Genomic DNA, 23,813 nt, shown 5'->3' on the forward strand with positions numbered 1-23,813 from the left:
CTTAGTAGCTGATTTGGATCACACTTCTAGATATTATATTTGATGTAAAATTATTAATAGCAGTAGAATTAAAAAGCTTTTAAGGCAAAAGATTTCTTAGAGGTAGAGGCCTGGAAAGATGTTTTGTTTTGTTTTTAAATTATCGCTTTTGTTAGATAAGCCATTGTGAATGAAATTTTGTAGTCCTTTTTATGACATCTGGTTTATTTTGGTTTCAGGAATCTTGATCATATTTATATACTTCAAACCAAACTTTATCAATAGTTTAGTTAAAAAGATATACAATATTAGATATCACTTAAAGTTTGTAAATGTTGAAAAGTTTTTATTTTAACATTTATTAGAAATATTAATTAGTTTGAGTAAACTTAAAAACTAACAGCATTTGATTTGTAAATGTAACTAATAACCTTTGTACATAAAAAAAGGGAGATGATGCCCTGGCTGGGTAGCTCAATTGGTTTGAATGTTGTCCCAATATACCAAGGTTGAGGGTTCTATGTTCTATCCCTGGTCAGGGCACATACAAGAATCAAACAATGAATGCATAAATAAGTGGACCAACAATACAGTGTTTCTCCCTCTGTCCTTCCCTTTCTTTTTCTCTTCCTCCCTTTCTCCCTCTCTCCCTTGCTTTCCCCCTGCCCCCCTTCTTTTCTTAAATCAATAAAAAGTTAAAAAAAAGGAGGGAGTAGACTGCTTTATGGCTCTTCTAAAACCTATCTTTTAAACACAGTGGTTAAAAAAATAATGTGACAAATTAAAATACCTGTGTCAATCTCTAGAAGTGGACTTTGAAAATTTAGTCTTAATGTTACTGAAAAATTAATAGTTATATTTTGTTAAATGGTTCCTTCTTTGAATGCTTTTGAGTCCATGTTTAAGTTCAGTCTTTACCATTGAATAAAGATAGTTAAAGACTTAAAAGCTTTCCTTTGTAAGAGACTAAGAGACATGGACAGGAGTGTGGTGGTTACCGGGCAGTGGGGGAGGGGGGAAGGGGAGGGGGAGGGGCACAAAGAAAACTAGATAGAAGGTGACAGAGGACAATCTGATTTTGGGTGATGGGTATGCAACATAATTGAATGACAAGATAACCTGGACATGTTTTCTTTGAACATATGTACCCTGATTTATTGATGTCACCCCATTAAAATTAATAAAAATTAAAAAACAAAACAAAACTTTCCTTTATAATTAAGGAACTAAAATTAGTATCTTGGATTAGAATGGTATATGTGTATTATTTCAAGGACAGATGTTTTCTGTTTACCTGATATTTGCTTATATAAAAAATTAGATTTTTGAGTAGATCAGATGATTAAAGTTGTAATTGCATGAATACCTTTTTTGTAGGTACTCAGATAGTTCTTTTCATGGTTTAATCTTTCACATAAATATATATAATAAGGAACCTGGGATGTAGTACATTTCCTGATGATATATTGTGTGTCATTTTGTAGACTTACTTAGTGTGCTTGTAAAAAATAGCATCTATTTTGATTTATCAGAATTAGATGTTAACAGAAGCAATAATAAATTCCCAAAATAGAGTATATAAAATCAAAACATTTGTTTTAATTCTCAAAATCAAAAATGTTAGGTTCTGAATTGATTGTCACTTTCTTGGAAACTAGCCATTCATAACATAGACATTGATCTACAACTTGCTTTTATGAAATATTGTTAGGTACATATTTGCAAAACTTCATTTTTAAAGTTTTCTTTTCAACCTGCCGAATAGTCATTTTGCCTTGTTTTTAAATTCAAAGCACTTAGAATTTTTAAAATTACGTTAGGAACACCTTATTAAATGTATTTTTAGCAACATTATAAGGCATTGTGGTTTTTGTTGCAGGTTTATCAAGTAGAAGATGTGTGTGAAGAAGAAATGCCAGAAGAGTCAGATGAAGGTGTCCGGCTGGACAGAACCCCGCCACCACCCACACTGTCTCCGGCAGCCATCACTGTGGGGAGAGAAGATCTGACTTCTGAACATCCTTTGTTAGGTAAAGAAATAATCTCAACTGGGGGGAATTTTCTACTAGATAAATGTTAGCAATGGGAAAGTTGTGTTTTCAAGAACAATTAATGAGGGACCACTCAAATGAAAAATATACTGTAGCTTCCTAATCTTTGTTGGTTTGTACAGATATATTTCATATGTTTAAAAATGGGAATAAATTAAAGTTCTATCAAAAGATTTCAATTAATTTTTCCCAAATCAGTAAGCATTCTAAGTTGTATTGGCATTCTTCATAATTGTTTGTGAGCTAGTCTAGACTACATGAATGCTATTAAAAGTGCTTTTTCCTTTACAGTACTTAAATTAAACCTCACTAATTCTTATTAGAGATAGATTAAAAAATTATTAAGGTTAAGCATTTAAAGCAGGGGTCAGAAACCTATGGCTCACGAGCCAGATGTGGCTCTTTTGATGGCTGCATCTGGCTTGCAGACAAATCTTTTTCCTTCCCTTCCCTTCCCTTCCCTTCCCTTCCCTTCCCTTCCCTTCCCTTCCCTTCCCTTCCCTCCTTCTTTCTTTTCTTTCTCTCTCTCTCTCTCTCTCTCTCTCTCTCTCTCTCTCTCTCTCTCTTTCTTTCTTTTTTACAGGGACAGAAAGAGAGTCAGAGAGAGGAAGAGATAGGGACAGACAGACAGGAATGGAGAGAGACGAGAAGTATCAATCATCAGTTTTTTTTGTTGCGACACCTTAGTTGTTCATTGATTGCTTTTTCATATGTGCCTTGACTTTGGGTCCAAGCTGGTGAGCTTTTTTGCTCAAACTAGATGGGCCTGCGCTCAAGCTGGTGACCTCAGGGTCTCGAACCTGGGTCCTCCGCAGGACCCAGGATGCTCTATCCACTGCACCACTGCCTGGTCAGGCTCACAAAGAAATCTTTAATAAAAAAAATAATAATGTTAAAAATATAAAACATTCTCATGTATTACAGTCCATTCATTTCTTACCGCTCATGTTCATGGTTATGGGTGGCTGGAGCCAATCACAGCTGTCCTCCGGGACACCACCAAATTTTTATTGGATAATGCTTAACGTACACGGGTTGTTGTATGGCTCTCACAGAATTACATTTTAAAATATGTGCCGTTCATGGCTCTCTCAGCCAAAAAGGTCCCCGACCCCTGGTTTAAAGTCTTATTCACTACCTCAGTGCTACTTTTAAGTTCAAATAAATCTTTTGTATGCTCCTTCTCACAATATCAAAGTGACTGTGAATCCTAGGTATTTTATTAAAATATTAGTATAGTCTTTAGCCCAGTGTCTTGGTCCTAAAAAAATACATTCCATGTTAATTTTTTTTAAATTTATGAATATTTTATTTAGGTCAGGGGTTGGCAAACTAGCTCACACTTTAAATTTTTCCCGCTGTCTGTTTTGGTGTGGTCAATGAGCTAAGGATGGTTTTAAATTTTTTAAATGGTTGAAAAAAATCAGACGAGTAATATTTCATGTCATATGAAATATAGATTCCATTGTCCTTTAATAAAGTTCTCTGCAACACAGCCACGTTCATTTTTTCAGATATTATCTATGGCTACTTTTCTGATGTTGCAGCAAAGATGAGTAGTTGCAGAAACCATGTTGTCCTTTATAGAAAATTTTTTGACCCCTGATCCAGATAATACTATTGTCAGTCAGGCGTCATTGTAAGTACTTTGTTCTACTGAATATCTCTTGGTCCTTGTGATCATTTCAGGTAAGAACCATTACTGTACAGACATGGAAACAAATCATACTAGGACACTGACTTTGCTTCCAAAGCAGCCATGGCCCTCTCTTTTTTTTCAACATGGCACGTCTCTAACCCTTCCATCTCTCCAGCTCTTATTCCCTTACTGCAGTTGTGAATCTCTGGCAAGCATAGGAGGTGGAAATCAGTTTCCTTCCAAATTTTTCCCCTCCTGAAAAATAGTGAATGTTTAGTCAGTAAAATTATATCAAATATTCAGGACAAGTTTAGTATTATTGCCTCTGTATACTCAAAATAATACTTCAAAAGATTTAAGAAAATTAGAGTATGAAATCTTTTTTATTTTCTGTACACAGAAAATAGATTTATGTTGCTGCAAATTTTCTGGAATTTTGTTTAAAGGCAGAAACAGAAGTTTATAGTTATTGGATAATAACATTGCATTGTACCTGTAATTTAATTATTTAATAAGCATTATTAATGGTACTCAAAGCAAATTGTAAAATGTTTGAAATATCAGAACACAAGAATATCTTCACACATGAGGCAGAGAATATAGTTTGAGATCCTGTCAGGCATATACACCTGGCTAAGTTGTCTAAGGACAATGTAGACTTGAATCTTTCCCTAATTTACTTCATACTTATGCTTTTGTAGTATATGAAGGGGAAAAACAAGGTAGGTTGGTATTTAGAATAACTCATCAAATCATGAAATAAATGAACCTGTAAAATAGAAGGACTTGTTTCCATCTAGGATTCAGTTTTCATAAATCTCTGCTCCTTTTTTTTCCCTCAGATATCTGTACTCACTGATATTCCTAGCTATCAGCTGGTTCCGTCTTTCCACTTTAATACAGGCAGTAAAGGTTCAGTGCTGTTGAATGGACGGATAGGTAAAGCCTCCATCACAGGCTGTCGGGGCTATCTTACTGTGGTCTTCAAGAGTTTGAAAGGGAGGAATCGCAGTGATCCAGCCCAACATTTGGCAATTGCCTGGTAGTAGTGTTCCTCAGATTGACACATACAGTGCCACTGAAGAGTTAAAAAAAACCCAAAAACACAAAGAACATTTCTGCATGGATTTGGATTAGCCTCACTGCTTGAAATAAAGGTGATGTAACCTGTGTAGTTCATTAAAATCTTATTCTATGGATTTCATGCCCCCTTTTATTTAAGCATACTTTCTAAGCACCCCCCCCCATACCATTTGGAATATATAAACAGTAACATAGGGAATTTAATACCTATATTGCTTACAATTTTTGGAAAAGCAGCCATTTCAGTAATTATTCTTAAATTGACATTCTAAAACATAGTCGTGTCTTATGGGATAGTTCCTTTTAACCATAGTTGGAATGATAACTGAGTAAGTGACCCCCTTATTCTGTAAAGTGGGTATAAAAGTGGTTTCTATCTTGAAAGGTCATTGTACAGATTAAATGAGATAGTACAGTTTTTAGAATGTTTTTTTAAGCACCAGATATTAACTGTTATTGTTATTAATGATTATTATTTTTTAAATTTTCTTTCATATTTGCCTGGGCAGAATGCTAAAGATTAAAAAAAATTTTTTTTCAGAGCAAGTGGAATTACCTGCTGTGGCATCAGTCAGCGCTTCAGTGATTAAATCTCCTTCAGATCCTTCACACGTTTCTGTTCCTCCTCCTCCACTCTTACTTCCAGCTGCTACCACAAGGACTAATAGTACATCTATGCTTAGTAGCATTCCCAATATAGAAAACAAACCTCCACAGGCCATTGTTAAACCACAGATCTTGACCCATGTTATCGAAGGCTTTGTGATTCAGGAGGGATTGGAGCCGTTTCCTGTAAGTGACAAGCAAATGTATATTTTTAAAATAATTGGTGTAACATTATTTTAAAATTTAGCCTATTATTCTGTAATAAAAAGCTTATAATTTTATTTTAAAAAATCACATGTAAAATTTATCTCTGTATGTATCATGTATATATTATATACTTCTAGAATTTTATGCTAGCTATTTAGATGTATAAACTGAGGAAAAACTTGAGGATGTAAAGATATCAATTTTATACTTTTTAGAGAAAGGTAACTGGAAGTTTATTCCAATGAAATAAATTTTCCTATGTGTTCTTTTAAGGGGACTGAAATGACACTTAAAATGTCATTTTTTAAAAATTGTGTTTCTTGTATATTATGATACTTTGTGAACTTTAACTTGAGTACAGAAAGTAACTTCCCAATAACCTAATCCTTCTGAAGTTACCCAGTTGATGGTTTATATTGAATAGTTAGCAAATAGATATTCTCGCTATTCTTATATCTCAGTCTTCAATCAGATTTTTAAAAATGCTTTAAAATGTTCACTTCAAAGTAGCTACTATTAAAGGTCTTATAATTTGAGACTAATTGTATATATTTTATATGCTACTATCTAGAGATGAACATTTTTCCTTAGAAAATAAATCAAAGATGAGTGGCCAAAATCAAAGAAAACAAAATAGTGTATTTTGAAGATACTTGAATCATCTGACTTTTGAGATTTATGGGTAGGAAAGGTCTTGTATTGTGATAATTGGTTGCCTGATCAGTTAGTTTGTTGTCAGTTTACCATGTATGTAAATGGCAAGGTTTCATTCTTTTTCATAGCTGAGTAATATTTTACATATACTGTATGTACCACTTATTTATTAAGTCTGTGGATGGGCACATGGGTTGCTTCCATATCTTGACTATTGTTAATGATACTGCTGTGAACATAGGGGTGTATATGTCTTTTTGAATTAGTGTTTTGGATTGCTTTGGCTAAATACCCAGTGATGAAATTGCTGGGTCACATGGTAGTTCTTTTTATAGTTTTTTGAGGAATCTCCAAATCTCCATACTGTCTTTCATAATGGCTATTTGCACTCCCACCAAGAGTTCACGAAGGTTCCCTTTTGTTCATATTCTCGACAACATTTATTTGTTGACTTTGATCATATCCATTCTGAGTGGTGTGAGGTGGTATCTCATTGTGGTTTTTATTTGCATTTCTCTGATGATTAGTAATATTGACAGTCTTTTCACGTCTGTTGGCCATCTGTATGTCTTCTTTGTAGAAATGTCTGTTAATGTCCTCTGCTCATTTTTTGCCTTTATCTATATTGTACACATAATAATGATCTATCCTGAGGAGATAACCTTATAGATAAAAAGCTTTACACATGAAAAATAAATCTTAAAAGTTGTTGCAGAAGAAAATTAAAGAAACTGGCAAGTAAAAATTTATTATGATTTTAAAGGAAAGACTTTTTCATAACTAATTGCCTAAACTAGGATGCTAGGTTCCCATTTGACACTTTGAAGCATCCATATTACTGACAACCTGGACTATAAGTGTTAATGTACAGATGCCTAACCTTTTGTTAAGGAATTAAGCATGTAATGACTATTGGATCAACCAAATGAGCAAATTATCACAGATACCATTCTTTCCAAGAGGTTTTTAACCAACTTATTTCTGAAAGTCTTTAAAAAGATTATTTCATTATAATCTGTTTCTTTTAAAGGTGAGTCGTTCATCTTTGTTAATAGAACAGCCTGTGAAGAAAAGGCCTCTTTTGGATAATCAGGTGGTAAATACTGTGTGTGTTCAGCCGGAGCTACAGAATAACACAAAGCATGCAGATAATTCATCTGACACAGAGATGGAAGACATGATTGCAGAAGGTTTGTGGGTTTTACTTAAGATACCCTTACATTAACTTTGACTTTTACTTAGAAGTATTTACTTAGAAACATTCTCATGTAATGCATTATTTGACTAAAATAATGGGAAAGCTAACCAGACTCTTTCTTAATGACCAAATTTTATTAATAAAAATAACAAGATTGGTGTTAATTTGAATAATGTCATTTTGACTTTTGAAAGAGTGTGGGTAGGAAAAATTCCATTACACATGAAAGTAATTCAAATTTTAGAATCAAAACAACCAATTTTCTGTCTTCATTTTTTTCTAAGCCAGCTTAAATAAATGACTGTTTTATTGAGTTTGCTTAGAAAGTTAGAGCTTCTAGGTTGTTTGGTTTTAGACTTTCCATGTTCTGGTGTTTGATATCAGTTGAGTATTACAGCTTTATTAAGGATATACTCTTTTTTTTTTTTTCTTTTTTTACCTTTTTATTCTTTTTTTTTAAATAAATTTTTATTAATGGTAATGGGATGACATTAATAAATCAGGGTACATATATTCAAAGAAAACATGTCTAGGTTATTTTGTCATTAAATTATGTTGCATACCCCTCGCCCAAAGTCAGATTGTCCTCCGTCACCCTCTATCTAGTTCTCTGTGCCCCTCCCCCTCCCCCTAACTTTCTCCCTCCCTCCCTCCCATGTCCTCCCTCCCCCCACCCCTGGTAACCACCACACTCTTGTCCATGTCTCTTAGTCTCGTTTTTATGTTCCACCAATGTATGGAATCATGTAGTTCTTGTTTTTTTCTGATTTACTTATTTCACTCCGTATAATGTTATCAAGATCCCACCATTTTGCTGTAAATGATCTGATGTCATCATTTCTTATGGCTGAGTAGTATTCCATAGTGTATATGTGCCACATCTTCTTTATCCAGTCTTCTATTGAAGGGCTTTTTGGTTGTTTCCATGTCTTGGCCACTGTGAACAGTGCTGCAATGAACATGGGGCTACATGTGTCTTTACGTATCAATGTTTCTGAGGTTTTGGGGTATATACCCAGTAGAGGGATTGCTGGGTCATAAGGTAGTTCTATTTTCAGTTTTTTGAGGAACCACCATACTTTCTTCCATAATGGTTGTACTACTTTACAGTCCCACCAACAGTGGATGAGAGTTCCCTTTTCTCCGCAGCCTCTCCAACATTTGCTATTACCTGTCTTGTTGATAATAGCTAATCTAACAGGGGTGAGGTGGTATCTCATTGTAGTTTTGATTTGCATTTCTCTAATAACTAATGAAGCTGAGCATCTTTTCATATATCTGTTGGCCATTTGTATCTCTTCCTGGGAGAAGTGTCTGTTCATGTCCTCTTCCCATTTTTTATTGGATTGTTTGTTTATTTGTTGTTGAGTTTTATGAGTTCTTTGTAAATTTTGGATATTAGGCCCTTATCTGAGCTGTTGTTTGAAAATATCATTTCCCATTTAGTTGGCTGTCTGTTTATTTTGATATCAGTTTCTCTTGCTGAGCAAAAACTTTTAATTCTGATGTAGTCCCATTGATTTATCTTTGCCTTCACTTCTCTTGCCATTGGAGTCAAGTTCATAAAATGTTCTTTAAAACCCAGGTCCATGAGTTTAGTACCTATGTCTTCTTCTATGTACTTTATTGTTTCAGGTCTTATATTTAGGTCTTTGATCCATTTTGAATTAATTTTAGTACACGGGGACAGGCTGTAGTCGAGTTTCATTCTTTTGCATGTGGCTTTCCAGTTTTCCCAACACCATTTGTTGAAGAGGCTTTCTTTTCTCCATTGTGTGTTGTTGGCCCCTTTATCAAAGATTATTTGACCATATATATGTGGTTTTATTTCTGGGCTTTATATTCTGTTCCATTGGTCTGAATGTCTATTTTTCTGCCAATACCATGCTGTTTTGATTATCGTGGCCCTATAATATAGCTTACAGTCAGGTATTGTAATGCCCCCAGCTTCATTCTTTTTCCTTAGGATTATTTTGGCTATTCGGGGTTTTTTATAGTTCCATATAAATCTGATGATTTTTTGTTCCATTTCTTTAAAAAATCTCATAGGAATTTTGATGGGAATTGCATTAAATTTATATATTGCTTTGGGTAATATGGCCATTTTAATTATATTTATTCTTCCTATCCAAGAACAAGGAATATTTTTCCATCTCATTGTGTCTTTTTCTATTTCTCTTAATAATGCCTTGTAGTTTTCGTTATATAGGTCCTTTACATTCTTTGTTATGTTTATTCCTAGGTATTTTATTTTTTTTGTTGCAATCGTGAAGGGGATTATTTTTTTGAGTTCGTTTTCTAATATATCATTGTTGGCATATAGAAAGGCTATGGACTTTTGTATGTTAATTTTGTATCCTGCGACCTTATTGTATTGGTTTATTGTTTCTAATAATCTTTTTGTGGAGTCCTTCGGGTTTTCGATGTATAGGATCATATCATCAGCAAAAAGTGATACCTTTACTTCTTCTTTTCCGATATGGATGCCTTTTATTTCTTTGTCTTGTCCGATTGCTCTGGCTAGAACTTCTAGCACCACGTTAAATAAGAGTGGAGAGAGTGGACAACCCTGTCTTGTTCCTGATTTAAGGTAGAAAGTCCTCAGTTTTATGCCGTTTAATATGATGTTGGCTGATGGTTTATCATATATGGCCTTTATCATGTTGAGATATTTTCCTTCTATACCCATTTTGTTGAGAGTCTTAAACATAAAATTGTGTTGTATTTTATCGAAAGCCTTTTCTGCATCTATTGATAAGATCATGTGGTTTTTGTTCTTTGTTTTGTTGATATGGTGTATTACGTTAACCGTTTTACGTATGTTGAACCATCCTTGAGATTCTGGGATGAATCCCACTTGATCATGATGTATTATTTTTTTAATATGTTATTGTATTCGGTTTGCCAGTATTTTGTTTAGAAGGATATACTCTTTAATCAAGAGGTGATTAAATTTGTTCAAGGGAAAGTATCACTAAATCTCCTTTATGTCAAAGAATCCTGTATTATAGACTTCTCATAGTAAATATTCCATGAAAGTCAAAGTGGTATATAAATGACTGTAGGAGAGCAACTACCAGTAAATTAAAAAATGCCATATTTTATCTTTTATTGATTCTGATGATGGTACTGCAGTTCATACAATTCAGTTTAATTATATAACATTTAATATAATCAGGGGTGTACAGTAGTGAATTAACATCTGAGTCTAAGTAATTATCCTCAATATATTAGTATGCTGTTTTGTTCTTTTCTTTATGAGAAATAAAACTGATGTTCTGTTTTTGTTAGGTTTTTAACATTTATAACATACCTGTTTGAGATCTCCCCTCTCTCACCAGCAAAAACATTTTCTTCTCCTTTATAAAGTATTCCATTAGCAACTATTGCATATTGTCCATTAGAGTAATACAATATTCCTGAAAGTTAGGATATAAGGTCCAAGGAATGTGGTGTTGGGCCACATCTCTAGGTCATTGGAAGGAGCAATTTTAATTTTACTTGTTTTGAGACTGTTTCTTCTTCATTGCTATTAGTAGCAATAGATGACTTTTTCTTATAAAGGTAGTCTTGAGAATTTCCTTAAAATGATCACTTGCCAGTTTATGATTTGATCAGTCATGACGATGTATACTGCTCACAAAAATTAGGGGGTATTTCAAAATGAATATGAAGCTATAAAATATCCTCTAATATTTGTGAGCAGTGTATTTGGATGTCCTTTGTATTTGTGTGTATTTGAATAGTTTTTGCTAGCTTCACTTGACTTGGTACTCTGCCATTTGCTTCTCCAGTAACACTAGGATATTGTGAACTTAAACTTATTGAGTACATGTTTTCCAGGTCTGCATTTCAGAGCCTCTTTCATCTTAACAAATCTTGGTTAATGAATAACATAGAAGAGCACATATGGAGTTCACAGAAGACTTAGTTAGTGGAGTGCTTTTTTGTGTGTGTATTTTACATAACTTGGCATAGGAATTATGAGGATGCAAAAAAATGGAAAAATATAGTGGATTTAAGAATTTAAGTTTTCATTGAAGTATCTCCTAAGCACTTATAGTTGTTCTTGGTACTCTTAGTTTTTTGTTTTTTTTAATTTTTACTTATTGAGGAAGGGATTTACTTATTTTTACTTATTTTACAAGAGAGGAAGGGGGGGAGAGAGAGAGAGAAAGAAAGAGAGAGGGAGGGCGGGAGAGAGGGAGGGAGGGAGGGAGGGAGGGAGGGAGGGAGGGAGGAAAAGACAGGAACATAGATCTTTTCCTGTATGTGCCCTGATCAGGAATTGAACTGGCAACCTCTGCACTTCGAGATTTCGAGATGATGCTCTAACCAGGATGGCACTCTTAGTTCTTATGTAGAGAATTGGAAATAGAACTCTCACTTTTTTGTAGTCTTCAATTCTTTTTTTGTAGTGTGGAATTCTTTGGGAAGGGCATTTTAAACTCCATATTACAGATGAGGAAACTGTGAATCATAAAGATTAAGTTGCTTGCCTGCAGGTGACTGCTTCTGAATAATACTTGAGGCTTTAGATAGGAAGTTTCTTTGGGTTGTAGTATGGCTCAAAGAAGGTTATCGATAGAGAGGTAGAGAAAGGGCATTCTGGCTTAATAGAAGGCATCTTGACCAAAAGAAGCAGAGGTTAGAAATTACAAAACTATTGGTGATTTAAAGATTAAGTAATTTTTATATGATATAACTAAAAGGAAGTGTAATGTAGGGAGTGCTTAATAATTAGATGTGTCTACCTCTGTCTAATTTTATACTGTGGATCTTTGAGAATGTTAATTATTTTACATGGTTTTCTAACATCAGACATCAAAATGTACCTTCTATTTGAGGTCATCCTTATTCTCTCCAGTTAGGATTAAATATTTTCTGCTATAGAAATTACAGTGCTTAATAAAGTTATTTGCACATGTTAGATATGTTGAATTCTTACTACAATGAACCTTTAAAATGATTGGCTTATGTATATAGAGGAAACTCGATAAAATTTTTATGCAGGAGAAAGAAGGAATTTATGGAGGCTGGTTGGTTTGGTGACTTTGCTCTGCCAAAGTGGCTGTGGATTGAAAAGTTCAAAGATCACCTGACCAGGCAATGGTGCAGTGGATAGAGCATTGGCCTGGGATGCAGAAGACCAGGTTCCAAACCTCTAGGTTGCCGGCGTGAGCACGGGCTCGTTTGGCTTGAACCGTGGGGTCGCTGACTTGAGCATGGGATCCTAGACATGACCCCATGGTTGCTGGCTTGAGCCCAAAAGTTGCTGGCTTGAAGCCCAAGGTCGCTGGCTTGAGCAAGGTGTTACTGGCTTGGCTGCAGTCCCCCAGTCAAGGAACTTATGAGAAAGCAATGAGTGAACAACTAAGATGCCACAACGAAGAATTGAGGCTTCTCATTTCTCCCTTCCTGTCTGTTTCTATTTGTCTCTTTCTCTGTCTCTCTCTCTCTCTGTCTCTTTCTCGCTAAAAAAAAAAAGAAAGAAAAAAAAGTTTAAAGATCATTCCTTTAAGATTTCTGGAGTGTTTAAACTAGCAGACCGTCCAACCAACACAGAGGGTAAAAGAAAATTTGCCAAAATTATATTTGGAAGTTTTTTCCTTTGTTTCTTTCTTTTTTAGAGACATTAGAAGAAATGGACAGTGAGTTGCTCAAGTGTGAATTCTGTGGGAAGATGGGATATGCTAATGAATTTCTACGGTCAAAACGATTCTGCACTATGTCATGTGCCAAAAGGTATCTCTATTATTTTAAATTTCCTAAAGCACAAACCAACAACCACTGTAACAAACCAAAAAACTTTTAGAGTTTACCAATAGTCAGACCTATCCAATATAGAAGAATAATATCAAATAGACATTATGTGGAGCTACTTTCGTATTTAGTTATTAAATTTTGCTGAGTGAAAATTACATATTCATAACACAATTAGTTTTACAGCATAATCTAATATTAAAGTAGCAATCTTGTGGTGGTAAAAATATGCTTGGGAGAATCCCTTCTGTGAATAGGCTAGTGTAGTAGTCCCCACATAGCAGAACAGTTTTTGTTTTATCACCTGATATTTAAAACAATATTGAAATACTTAGATTTACTTTGTTTTTTTTTTAAATGTTTTCTTTTGTTTTAACTGTACCCTACTAATTTTAGGTTTCTAAATAGGACAGCTATTGTATGTTCCCCACATTGTTACATTATCAGCAAAGTATCTCTTTTCTAAATCTGTATTTTCATTAGTAATATTACAGGCAAAATAGTATTGACAACGAAAGGAATGCTTAGTATCCATTGATCCTGTCTCAAGTTTAGTTTACACTTTTTAGAAAACCCCTTTGATTCTGATAATGATAAAATATTCATTAACAGGAACCTCATTAAAGCAATGTAGAGAGGCCAGAAGGGGGAGCTCTAATACCCTATGTTGTTCATAAGGTACACTGGGAAACTGTTAATAACCCTTCCCAACCTACTTTTCCACTATATATAAGAATTTCCTCGCCTTCATTGAGGAAATAGAATAGAATAGAAAAATGGACAAGCGTAAGGGAAGAAGTATATGACTCTTCATGGCTCACTATGGTTGCATGTCCTGGGTTGCAGTTCCTTGTTCTCAAATAAAACCATTTTGCTAAAGAAATACATGGTTGACTTTTTGTTTACAGTCAACATAATAAATCCTAGTATTGGTATTTACCACTAAAGGTGAAATGTATGCAGTTTGTTTATTTTGAAATTTATTCTCTGTTCCAAAAAGTTTAAGACCTTAATTTTATATATCTAGGGAATTTCTTGTTGAACATATTATTTAGTATGGTATCACTAAAATATAGTTAGTAAAACTTAGTATTATAAGTATTATACTATTAAATAAGTAAAAGAATTTTCTTCCTAAAATGAGTTCATTGGTTTCAGATATTCTTTCATGTGATTGATAATCCTAATAAAATTATGTAACTCCTATTTAACTTGGGTGTCTTCCACTTTGTGTATATACCACAAGAAAGTATAGTGGCTCTGTGGTTCTAAATGATTAAAAACTCTAAAGGAAAAGACTGCCTTTCAGAGTACTTTAAATTTCTTGACTTTTTAGAAACATTTCAAGTCTTTTAACACTGCCATCACTTTTCTCCCAGAGATGAGTGCTGAGCTGTTACAGAGTTACACTTTTATGTGAACCTCTTTAGAAGGTAGGGGCCTAACTTAGGGAAATGAAGATAGGAGAGCACAGAGGAGAGGGTAGATTGGTCAGGAAGGACTGCTGCTGTTCACACAACTGTCTCGGAGACAAAATACTTAGGGACTAACAACAGCAAATGTAAAGTTAGTGTCTCTTTTCTGATCGTTAGTCAGTGGTGAAAGTAGTTTTGTCAGTTGGTAAGAGTGAAAATTAGAGGCCCTGGGCGGTTCCTCAGTGAACAGAGTGTCAACTTGGCATGTGGATATCCTGGATTTGATCCCCAGTCAGGGCACACACGAGAAGCACCCATCTGCTTCTCTCCTCCTCTCTCTCCTTTCTCTCCTTATCCTCCTCTCCTTCCTCTCCCACAGCTAGGGGCTCTAGTGATTTGAGCATGGCCCCAGGTGGTGGAGATACCTCCATTGGAGCTCATTGGCCTCAGGTGCTAAAAATGGCTCGGTACGAGAGCACTGGTCCCAGATGGGGTTGCTGGGTGAATCCAGGTCGGGTTGTATGCGGAGTCTGCTCCATTATCTTCCCTCCTCTCATCAAAAAAAAGAAAAAAAGAAAAAAAGAAAGAGTGGAAATTAGAAACCCACAGAGCCGAGCTCATTAGTGAGCATAATGAACACAGCAGGAGCTTGTTAAATTGTTTGAGGGTGAAAGGAGGTGGCCATCAGAACACTTTTTTTTTTATATTTTGAGGGGGGGAAAAGACCTGTTTATCTCATAATGCACTTTTACTTCCACTTCCTGATATTTTTATAAAATGTACATGAGGAAAATTAATTTTGTTCTCTGTACCTGGGTCCTAGAACAGTTATAAAATAACCTCGATAGAAAGATGGAAGGCAGGTCTAGCTCCCTTGCAACTGCTCAGGATCTCCTGGCTTTCAGACTATTGTAAAATTCACAAATACTACAATTAAATAAGCATGAGAGGGCAGGACAAGTTAAATACCAACTACCTAGGGAAAGAGCATTATCTCAACTAGGTTTGCAACTAACTGGGTATTTTCTCATACCAAGTCGCTATAAACTGACCAGTCCTGCTTCTGCTGTGATACCCCAGCCGGTGAAGATATTAAAGGTGCTCTCTTCTCTTCAGTCTGATTTCTTTCGAGAGGTCAGTAGAGAGATTGAGTCAGACATGTCTTCCTTTCTGCTCTTCTATTTTTCTATTCTGTTTCCTCCTTTTCCTCCCAGAGGCTACCCAATTGATTCCAAATGAGTGAGGATATCTTCATTAGAGAAAGCACATAAGTATGTGTGCGGGGAGGGGAAGATAAGAGATCAAGATAAGGGATGAGCTTGCATATTTTCAGTAAACTTGGAGCATCTACTGCATGTCAGGTGTTATGTTGAGCACTGGTGACACACAAATGAAGAGAGGATATTACTGTAGCTAGTAAAAGACAGGACAAAGTATAACACGATTTTTCCTCTTACTCAAAGTGCCTAATAGGCAAGGCTTTCGATGTGAGTATGGCCACCCCAATAAAACACCTCATTGATTTAAAAAAAAAAAGTTAAGTTGAGATTTACTCTGGTCATTTTTCTGAAAAACCTTCTTAGAGCAAAAGAGTTTTGAAAATAAATTACAGTGGCAGTTTTATATGTGTAAAAAATGAACTGCATGTATTATTTTTAGTCTTTCTGTAGCTTTTCAGAAATATGTTTCTTGGATGATTTCTTTTCGCTCTTCTTTCTAGGGACAGGGGTGACAAACTGCCCAGACTGAGTCATTCCTGTAGCCTATTTTTGTATGACCTCTAGGTTAAGGATGGTTTTTAAATTTTGAAGTGGTTGAAAAAATTCAGAAGTATAGCCTGACCGGTGGTGGCACAGTGGATAGAGCATCAACCTGGAATGCTGAGGTCCCAGGTTTGAAACCCTGAGGTTGCTGGCTTGAGCACAGGCACACCAGCTTGAGTGCAGGCTCACCAGCTTGAGCACATGGCTGCCAGCTTGAGCATGGGATCATCAACATGATGGCCCCTGTTCTAAGGTCTTGGAACCCAATAAATGGCACAAAACTGTTCTCACTGTTGTTATGCCTTATAAAAATTTATGTTAAAAGATATTAGTCTATTTGATAAAATAAAAATCTTCCAGTCAATTTTAAATAATTAGATATTTTTAAGTTTCTTGAAGAGTGACCTATGAATTCCTTGGGTAATTTTGAAATCTCAACTTTATATTTTCAGTCTTTGATTACAGTGATATTTTAAAAATCTTTTACTAGCCATTTGAAAATTTTCTCTTTATTATATTAACCTATTTTTATTAATCCCTACTCAGAACATATTACTTGGGAATATACTCATTTGGATAAACATCTGAATAGTTAATTCATAAGTTCTTTTTCTCCTGGAACCTTGAATTATTATGCTGTTGTAGAAATCAGTTGTTTTTTCTATTTTGCAGAAAGTTTCCCACTATCAATGCTGTTATTAGGAGAAAATATCAATACTTGCCCAGTATTAGATTGAGAGGTACATTATACAGAGACCAGTTTTTGACTGCTAGCATTAGTAAATTTGTTGAACACTGTGGTTTTCTTTCTGAGATATTATAGTTCTTAATGAAGTATTATGGCAGTTACTGATTCACAAATTCACTTTAAAGTCATTATTAACTACTAAATACAGTATACCATATATCACTTAATATTTTTTCTTACTTGAATTTCTTAGGTACAATGTTAGCTGTTCTAAAAAATTTGCACTTAGTCGTTGGAATCGTAAGCCTGATAATCAAAGTCTTGGGCATCGTGGCCGTCGTCCAAGTGGCCCTGATGGGGCAGCAAGAGAACATATCCTTAGGCAGGTCTGTAGAAACCTTGCTTCGATGTACAATACCCTTTTCTGTAATGCAAGGAAAGTACAATGCTGTATTTTACTTGTACTACATTTTCCAGCTTCCGATTACTTATCCATCTGCAGAAGAAGACTTGGCTTCTCATGAAGATCCTGTGCCATCTGCTATGACAACACGTCTTCGCAGGCAGAGTGAGCGGGAGAGAGAGCGTGAGCTCCGGGATGTGAGAATTAGGAAGATGCCTGAGAACAGTGACTTGCTCCCAGTTGCACAAGCAGAGCCCTCTATATGGACGGTTGATGACGTCTGGGCCTTCATTCATTCTTTGCCTGGTATGTAATTCAGCACTCAGCATTAGTATTTTTCTTGTGCATTCACACACAGAAATAATGTTAGATCCATCCACACTTATTGCACGAAAGGGCTAGAGAAATTCTTATGTGTATATATTAGTTAAATGACATTTGCTATTGAAATGTGATTTGTTTCCTCTTGCTTATTCCCTCAGCACAACTGGGTATTTTCTCATACCAAGTCGCTATAAACTGACTAGTCCTGCTTCTGCTGTGATACCCCAGCCGGTGAAGATATTAAAGGTGCTCTCTTCTCTTCAGTCTGATTTCTTTCGAGAGGTCAGTAGAGAGATTGAGTCAGACATGTCTTCCTTTCTGCTCTTCTATTTTTCTATTCTGTTTCCTCCTTTTCCTCCCAACTTAACCATTTTAAAAAGAAATAAGAGAGACTATAATTTTTTTTTTACATTTTTGAAAACTAAGACCTTTTAGAATATTATGAAGTTTTGGTTTCTTTTAAAAACTCACACTGGTTCTTTTAAAGGAATCTGCATTCTTTGATTCTTTACAATAAGTAGATATCAAGAACAGTTCTGAAATTTGATATTTTTAAGTAGACAACTAACGTTCAGTTTTGATATTCTATCCCAATATTGAGGGTAACTTTCTTATGTTTTTTTCTGCTCTCTCATTTTGGTATTCTTTCTATTAGCTTAGTCTTTATGTTCTTTAATCTTTTTTTCTTTAATGCAACAGTAATCTTTAATAGCCATTTTCTCCAATGGGCTGGCTTCTAAAGACCACCTTTGCTCATGATGAGATCCCACTGGTTATATAAGACAATATATTTTTAAATCAACAAATCTTATCATTCACTCTGACCTTATGAATATGGAACACAAGGTGATTTAAAAATGTTCCATTTTGGTTTTATTGTGAGTCATACTTTTTTTTTGACACAAACTTTCCCAAAAAATATATCCCCTTTACCCTCCTCTTCTTGGCGGGGGTCGGGCGTGCGGTCCCGATCCCCGTAATGTACGGAGGCAGAGGGAAAGGGCCCGGCCCTCTCGGCGTCATGTCTTCGGTGCCGACGGTTTCCAGTCTGCCGGTTCTATCCTCAAGCGCCGGGACACGGAAAATAAAAATAAATAAATAAATAAATAAATTAAATAAATAAATAAATAAATAGAAAGAAAAAATATATCCCCTTTGAGGGCGTCTCTAAGTTTATTAAAATTAATCCAGCTATTTTTGCTAATTAATCTTTTTATGAAGGTGACCACTGTCTTAGATACAAACTTACAGCTAATGTGCTGTGAGAGTAAAGAAAGTATATTCAGCAGTACTACTGCTTTTAAAAAATATCTGTGAGCCACTTGACTTTATATACAGAACTCTATGAGATTTTATTCACTTATTTTTTCAATAGCTTATTTGAGAAATGCTAAATAAGTTCTTTTTTTAAAGAAAAACAAGATGTGGTCACTTTTAAAAAAAGAAGAAATTGTTTAAAGGGGGATACATTTTTCATGGGAAGATTTTTTAGTATGCACCTAAGAAAACTTATGTGTAAGTTAAGTGCTGATCAAGTAGATTGAGAGTCTGCTTTAAAACAGATGTAGTAGAGGATGATGAGTCTTTACTTATTGTGGTTTTAATACTTAATGAAATAAACTTTAGATTTTAGACCAGTTTAGATATCTTGAGATTTAACCATAAAAATTTATACTAACTTCCTAGGCCAGACTTTGATCCTGTCATCTTCAAAAGTAGTCTCGGCCTTCCACGGGGGGCTTCCAAATAGCTGTTTGTTAGCTGGACTTTTCATCAGAGGGAAAGTGTTTCTTTTCCTCTGGGGTGGGTGGTCTGAAGAGGGTGGCTGGTTAATGAACAAGTAATAGTGCCCATTCTTCTGCCACTTCATATGCTTTCTCAGGGCGAATTTCCCCAGCATCCATTTGCCATGAGGCTACTCCTGGCTGCTTGGTTAGAACAAAGGCTAACTCTTTTGTCTCATTCGAATAAAAAAAATTATCATTGCTTCTAACTTAAGGTGTTGTCTTATTGAGCTCATCAAGACACTTTTTTGTTGCAAGTGTATAGAGAACATTACATGTCATTAAAAGGAGATTGCCTTATAATTAAGGATTGCTTGGGACTGTTTAGGAGTCTGCTTAATATGACTGCTTTTCTTTTACTGATTAAATGGGAGTATTTCCAAACTGCTTTGATAGGTTAAATAACAAGCTTATTTGTGATCATTGTATCTTTCTCAAAATTTTTCTCTGTGCAATACCTGTAGCTTAAGGGTAAATCTCATTCCAGAACAAGCCTTTCTCGTCATTTCTCTCTGCTCCTTTGGCCTTTGTAAACTTCCTTTTGAGCCTCTTTCTTTTTTTTTTCTTTTTTATTTTTTTTTTTTTTTTTTTTTTTTTTTTTTTTTTCTTTTTTCTTTTTTCATTTTTCTGAAGCTGGAAACAGGGAGAGACAGTCAGACAGACTCCCGCATGCGCCCCACCGGGATCCACCCGGCACGCCCACCAGGGGCGGTGCTCTGCCCATCCTGGGCGTCGCCATATTGTGACCAGAGCCACTCTAGCGCCTGAGGCAGAGGCCACAGAGCCATGCCCAGCGCCTGGGCCATCTTTGCTCCAATGGAGCCTTGGCTGCGGGAGGGGAAGAGAGAGACAGTGAGGAAAGCGCGGCGGAGGGGTGGAGAAGCAAATGGGCGCTTCTCCTATGTGCCCTGGCCGGGAATCGAACCCGGGTCCTCCGCACGCTAGGCCGACGCTCTACCGCTGAGCCAACCGGCCAGGGCTTGAGCCTCTTTCAAAACCTCATTCAGGGCTGTTTGTTTCTGTGTTTTTTTCCAAGTAGTCTACTCCCAAGGGTTTTTTTTTTTTTTTTTTTGCAGAGACAGAGAGTTAGAGAGAGGGATAGATAAGGATAGACAGGAACAAAGAGAGATGAGAAGCATCAATCATTAGTTTTTCGTTGCGACACCTTAGTTGTTCATTGATTGCTTTCTCATATGTGCCTTGACCGTGGGCCTTCAGCAGACTGAATAACCCCTTGCTCGAACCAGTGACCTTGGGTTGAAGCTGGTGAGCTTTGCTCAAACCAGATGAGCCCGTGCTCAAGCTGGCGACCTCGGGGTCTTGAACCTAGATCCTCCGCATCCCAGTCTGACGCTCTATCCACTGCACCACCGCCTGGTCAGGCTACTCCCAAGGTTTTTTCATAGAATGAACAAGCTTGTAAATTTTGTCATCTTTTGTATTTTGTTTCTTTCTAGTTGAGGGTAGGCTTTCCTCTTTTATCAGGGCACCTGTATTTATTCCTAGAGTTTTCTCTTGCTCCTCTTTGTATAATGTCATCTTCTGAACCATTCTGGTGGGACTATAATATAGCCAATACACAGTACACCCAAATCTCAGAGCTGTTACCAGAATGAAAAATATTTTCTAAATTTTTGTGTATTAAAAAGTTCTCTACAGAAAAGATTCTTTTTACTTAATTGCAGTTATCTTCTTTAACTCTTCCTTGAAACAGTGAACTGCCTTTTGCAAACATCAGTTTATTCTGTATTTACTAATCTGTGAATCTGCAGTAGATTCGGTTCTTGTAGGCATATAAAGTGTAGGAATTGTATAAAACATGACTCTTGACTGGTTTTCATAATACTAACATTGGAGCTTGATTATACTATACATAGTATTGAGTGACGGGTGATATCTTTTTACCAACCTTACTGAAGTCATCTTTTGTGCAGGGTGAGTTTATTTTGGGTTTCTCTGGAAAAGTGACTGGGTGCTTGCCAAGTTCAGTTGAGACCCGTGCCCATGTGTTGAGATCTGTGCACATCCTGATAGCTCCTTTTGGTGACATAAAGCCAACTGAGTTAGTGCAGTTGGGATATGTTTTGTACATATCCCTAGGGTGCCAGTCATTTTACAGAAGTATATTCTAATGTCAGAAACTCATAGAACTTTAGCTCAATATACTTTGAGCATCTAGAATTTAAAAATTCATTTTTCTCTAATGATTTTCTAGAAGCATATTTGCTTCTTTTTTTTTCCTTTTTTTCTTCTTAAAGTTACTTTATTTTTATCATTTCTATGCTAATGTATAGTATAACCCCCCTGCCCCCACTTTCTTTGTTGGCTTAAGAAAGTTGTGATCTAAAATTCTGAAGATAATGTATTCATATATTATCATGTTGTTTCCAAAACATTTTTTGTTCTGTATTATTTTGCTGATACATTTATTGTCCACCTACAAGAAGACATTTGCAGAAGGTTCTCATAATGCAGAGGAATAAGAACGTGTTACATATTTTCCCCTTGGAGAACTCCTTGTTTCTATTCCCAAATGTAGCTCTTCTGGTTCTCATTACTTCTTATTGTTCCTGTTTTCTGACCCTAAGTAAGTCCTACTCTATCTTTCTCTCTCTTCTTTTCTTTCCTGTGTTCTTGTAAATAAGACTGAAGAGAGAAGAACATTAGTTCTTTCAGATACAGAAGGATGAAGTCACAACTAGACGCAAGATTAGTCAGTTTGTCTGCCCAGTTCTGAGAGCTACCTCTGGGAAAAGAAAAGGGGCTTTTCTGTGGTGAGTAATCCCATTTTAACTGTATAATTTATTTTATATGGCACATGGCAAAACCATAATAATTTTGCAGAGGATACTTTTGAAATGTCAAGTTTAAAAGTCTGAGAAATTATTAAAATCTAGAAATTGATAAGCTGACAGCTGTAGAGGAAACAGGAAAAAGAAATAACCAAGAGAAAAGATGGCCACACAGCTGAACACAGAAGAAAGTGTTTGTATTACTCTTACAGGTAGTTCTCTATAGCAGATTCAATTTTTTGTTTATTCACACATTCAGTCCTTACTCCAAAATATATACATTTAGAGCCTATAGTGCTTTGTGCTTGGTGCTGGGGTTATAGGCATGACATCATTATCTATATAAACAAGAGAATGATACATTTACAATAGAAAGATAATCATTTCTGCAAAGCTGTAGTATCCAATAGTGTTATGTAAGCATTTCCATTTTTTATCTTTTTCTTTGTTTTCTCTTAGAGTGCTAAGTCTAAGGAAGCTTCTACATTTTGCATTTTTTCCTCTCAGTTCCTTAATTAAAGAAACTTGCGGCCCTGGCCGGTTGGCTCAGTGGTAGAGTGTCGGCCTGGCGTGCAGGAGTCCCGGGTTCGATTCCCGGCCAGGGCACACAGGAGAAGCGCCCATCTGCTTCTCCACCCCTCCCCCTCTCCTTTCTCTCTGTCTCTCTCTTCCCCTCCCGCAGCGAGGCTCCATTGGAGCAGAGTTGGCCCAGATGCTGAGGATGGCTCTGTGGCCTCTGCCTCAGGCACTGGAATGGCTCTGGTTGCAGCAGAGCGACGCCCCAGATGGGCAGAGCATCGCCCCCTGGTGGGCATGTCGGGTGGATCCCGGTCGGGTGCATGCGGGAGTCTGTCTGACTGCCTCCCCGTTTCCAACTTCAGAAAAATACAAAAGGGGGGAAAAAAAAGAAACTTGCTAGTTTCTTTATACTTAGTGGCGAAGTTTAGTGAGTAACCTGACTGCAAAATTTGGTAGATAATAAAAACATTTGGGGTTAAAGTAGATGCTAACATTGTGTTTGTTACCGGATAAAGCACCTGGTTTAGATTGATAGCTAAAATATTGGTTATTTGGCAAGAGATTAGACAGCAAGCTCCTAATTTCAATTATGAATTGATGTTTCAGAAGTGGAGATGAGCCCAATGTTATTAAGATTTGAAGTTGAAATTATGAGTTTAGCAGTGTAATACATTTCAGCAGCATTGCCGTAGAGCGAGCAAGTGAGCGATACTACAATCCTAATGGATTGGTTCTGTCCTGAGTGAACAAAAAAACTGTTGTAGATGTGCTTGCCAGTTGAAGGTTGTAAATGAAAATAAGGCACAAGTGATAATGAAAATGGTACTCTGGTACATGAGAAAATATTTCTAAATCGTTAAATGACAGAACATTGTATTTTATTCCTTTGTACCTGTATGTGAAGGATATGTTATAGAAAGATAAGTTTATGAGATATAAACTTAT

General features: G+C 36.0%; 1 protein-coding gene and 1 non-coding gene across 12 annotated transcripts in view; both read left to right on the forward strand.

Moving 5' to 3' along the window:
* Nucleotides 1-23,813, forward strand: part of PHC3 (polyhomeotic homolog 3) — an 81,470-nt gene that overhangs the window by 48,623 nt on the left and 9,034 nt on the right. For 9 of the 11 annotated variants that reach the window (XR_010726912.1, XM_066241881.1, XM_066241884.1 and 6 more), the window contains 6 exons: nt 1,859-2,009; nt 5,294-5,544; nt 7,250-7,409; nt 13,048-13,162; nt 17,300-17,432; nt 17,524-17,755. Coding sequence is in view for 10 of the 11 variants with exons in the window: in XM_066241881.1 (XP_066097978.1) it covers nt 1,859-2,009; nt 5,294-5,544; nt 7,250-7,409; nt 13,048-13,162; nt 17,300-17,432; nt 17,524-17,755 (1,042 nt within the window). In the remaining variant the exon portion in view is untranslated. Of the gene's footprint in view, nt 1-1,858; nt 2,010-5,293; nt 5,545-7,249; nt 7,410-13,047; nt 13,163-17,299; nt 17,433-17,523; nt 17,756-17,931; nt 18,105-23,813 lie in introns of those variants that run through there. The other 2 variants (XM_066241886.1, XM_066241888.1) reach the window with 2 other exon arrangements.
* Nucleotides 18,707-18,854, forward strand: LOC136312374 (small nucleolar RNA SNORA57). The gene has a single exon (XR_010726967.1). It is a non-coding gene; the product is annotated as a small nucleolar RNA SNORA57 (small nucleolar RNA).

The sequence above is a fragment of the Saccopteryx bilineata genome, chromosome 8 (assembly GCF_036850765.1).
Source record: "Saccopteryx bilineata isolate mSacBil1 chromosome 8, mSacBil1_pri_phased_curated, whole genome shotgun sequence".
NCBI classification, from domain to species: Eukaryota; Metazoa; Chordata; class Mammalia; order Chiroptera; family Emballonuridae; genus Saccopteryx; species Saccopteryx bilineata.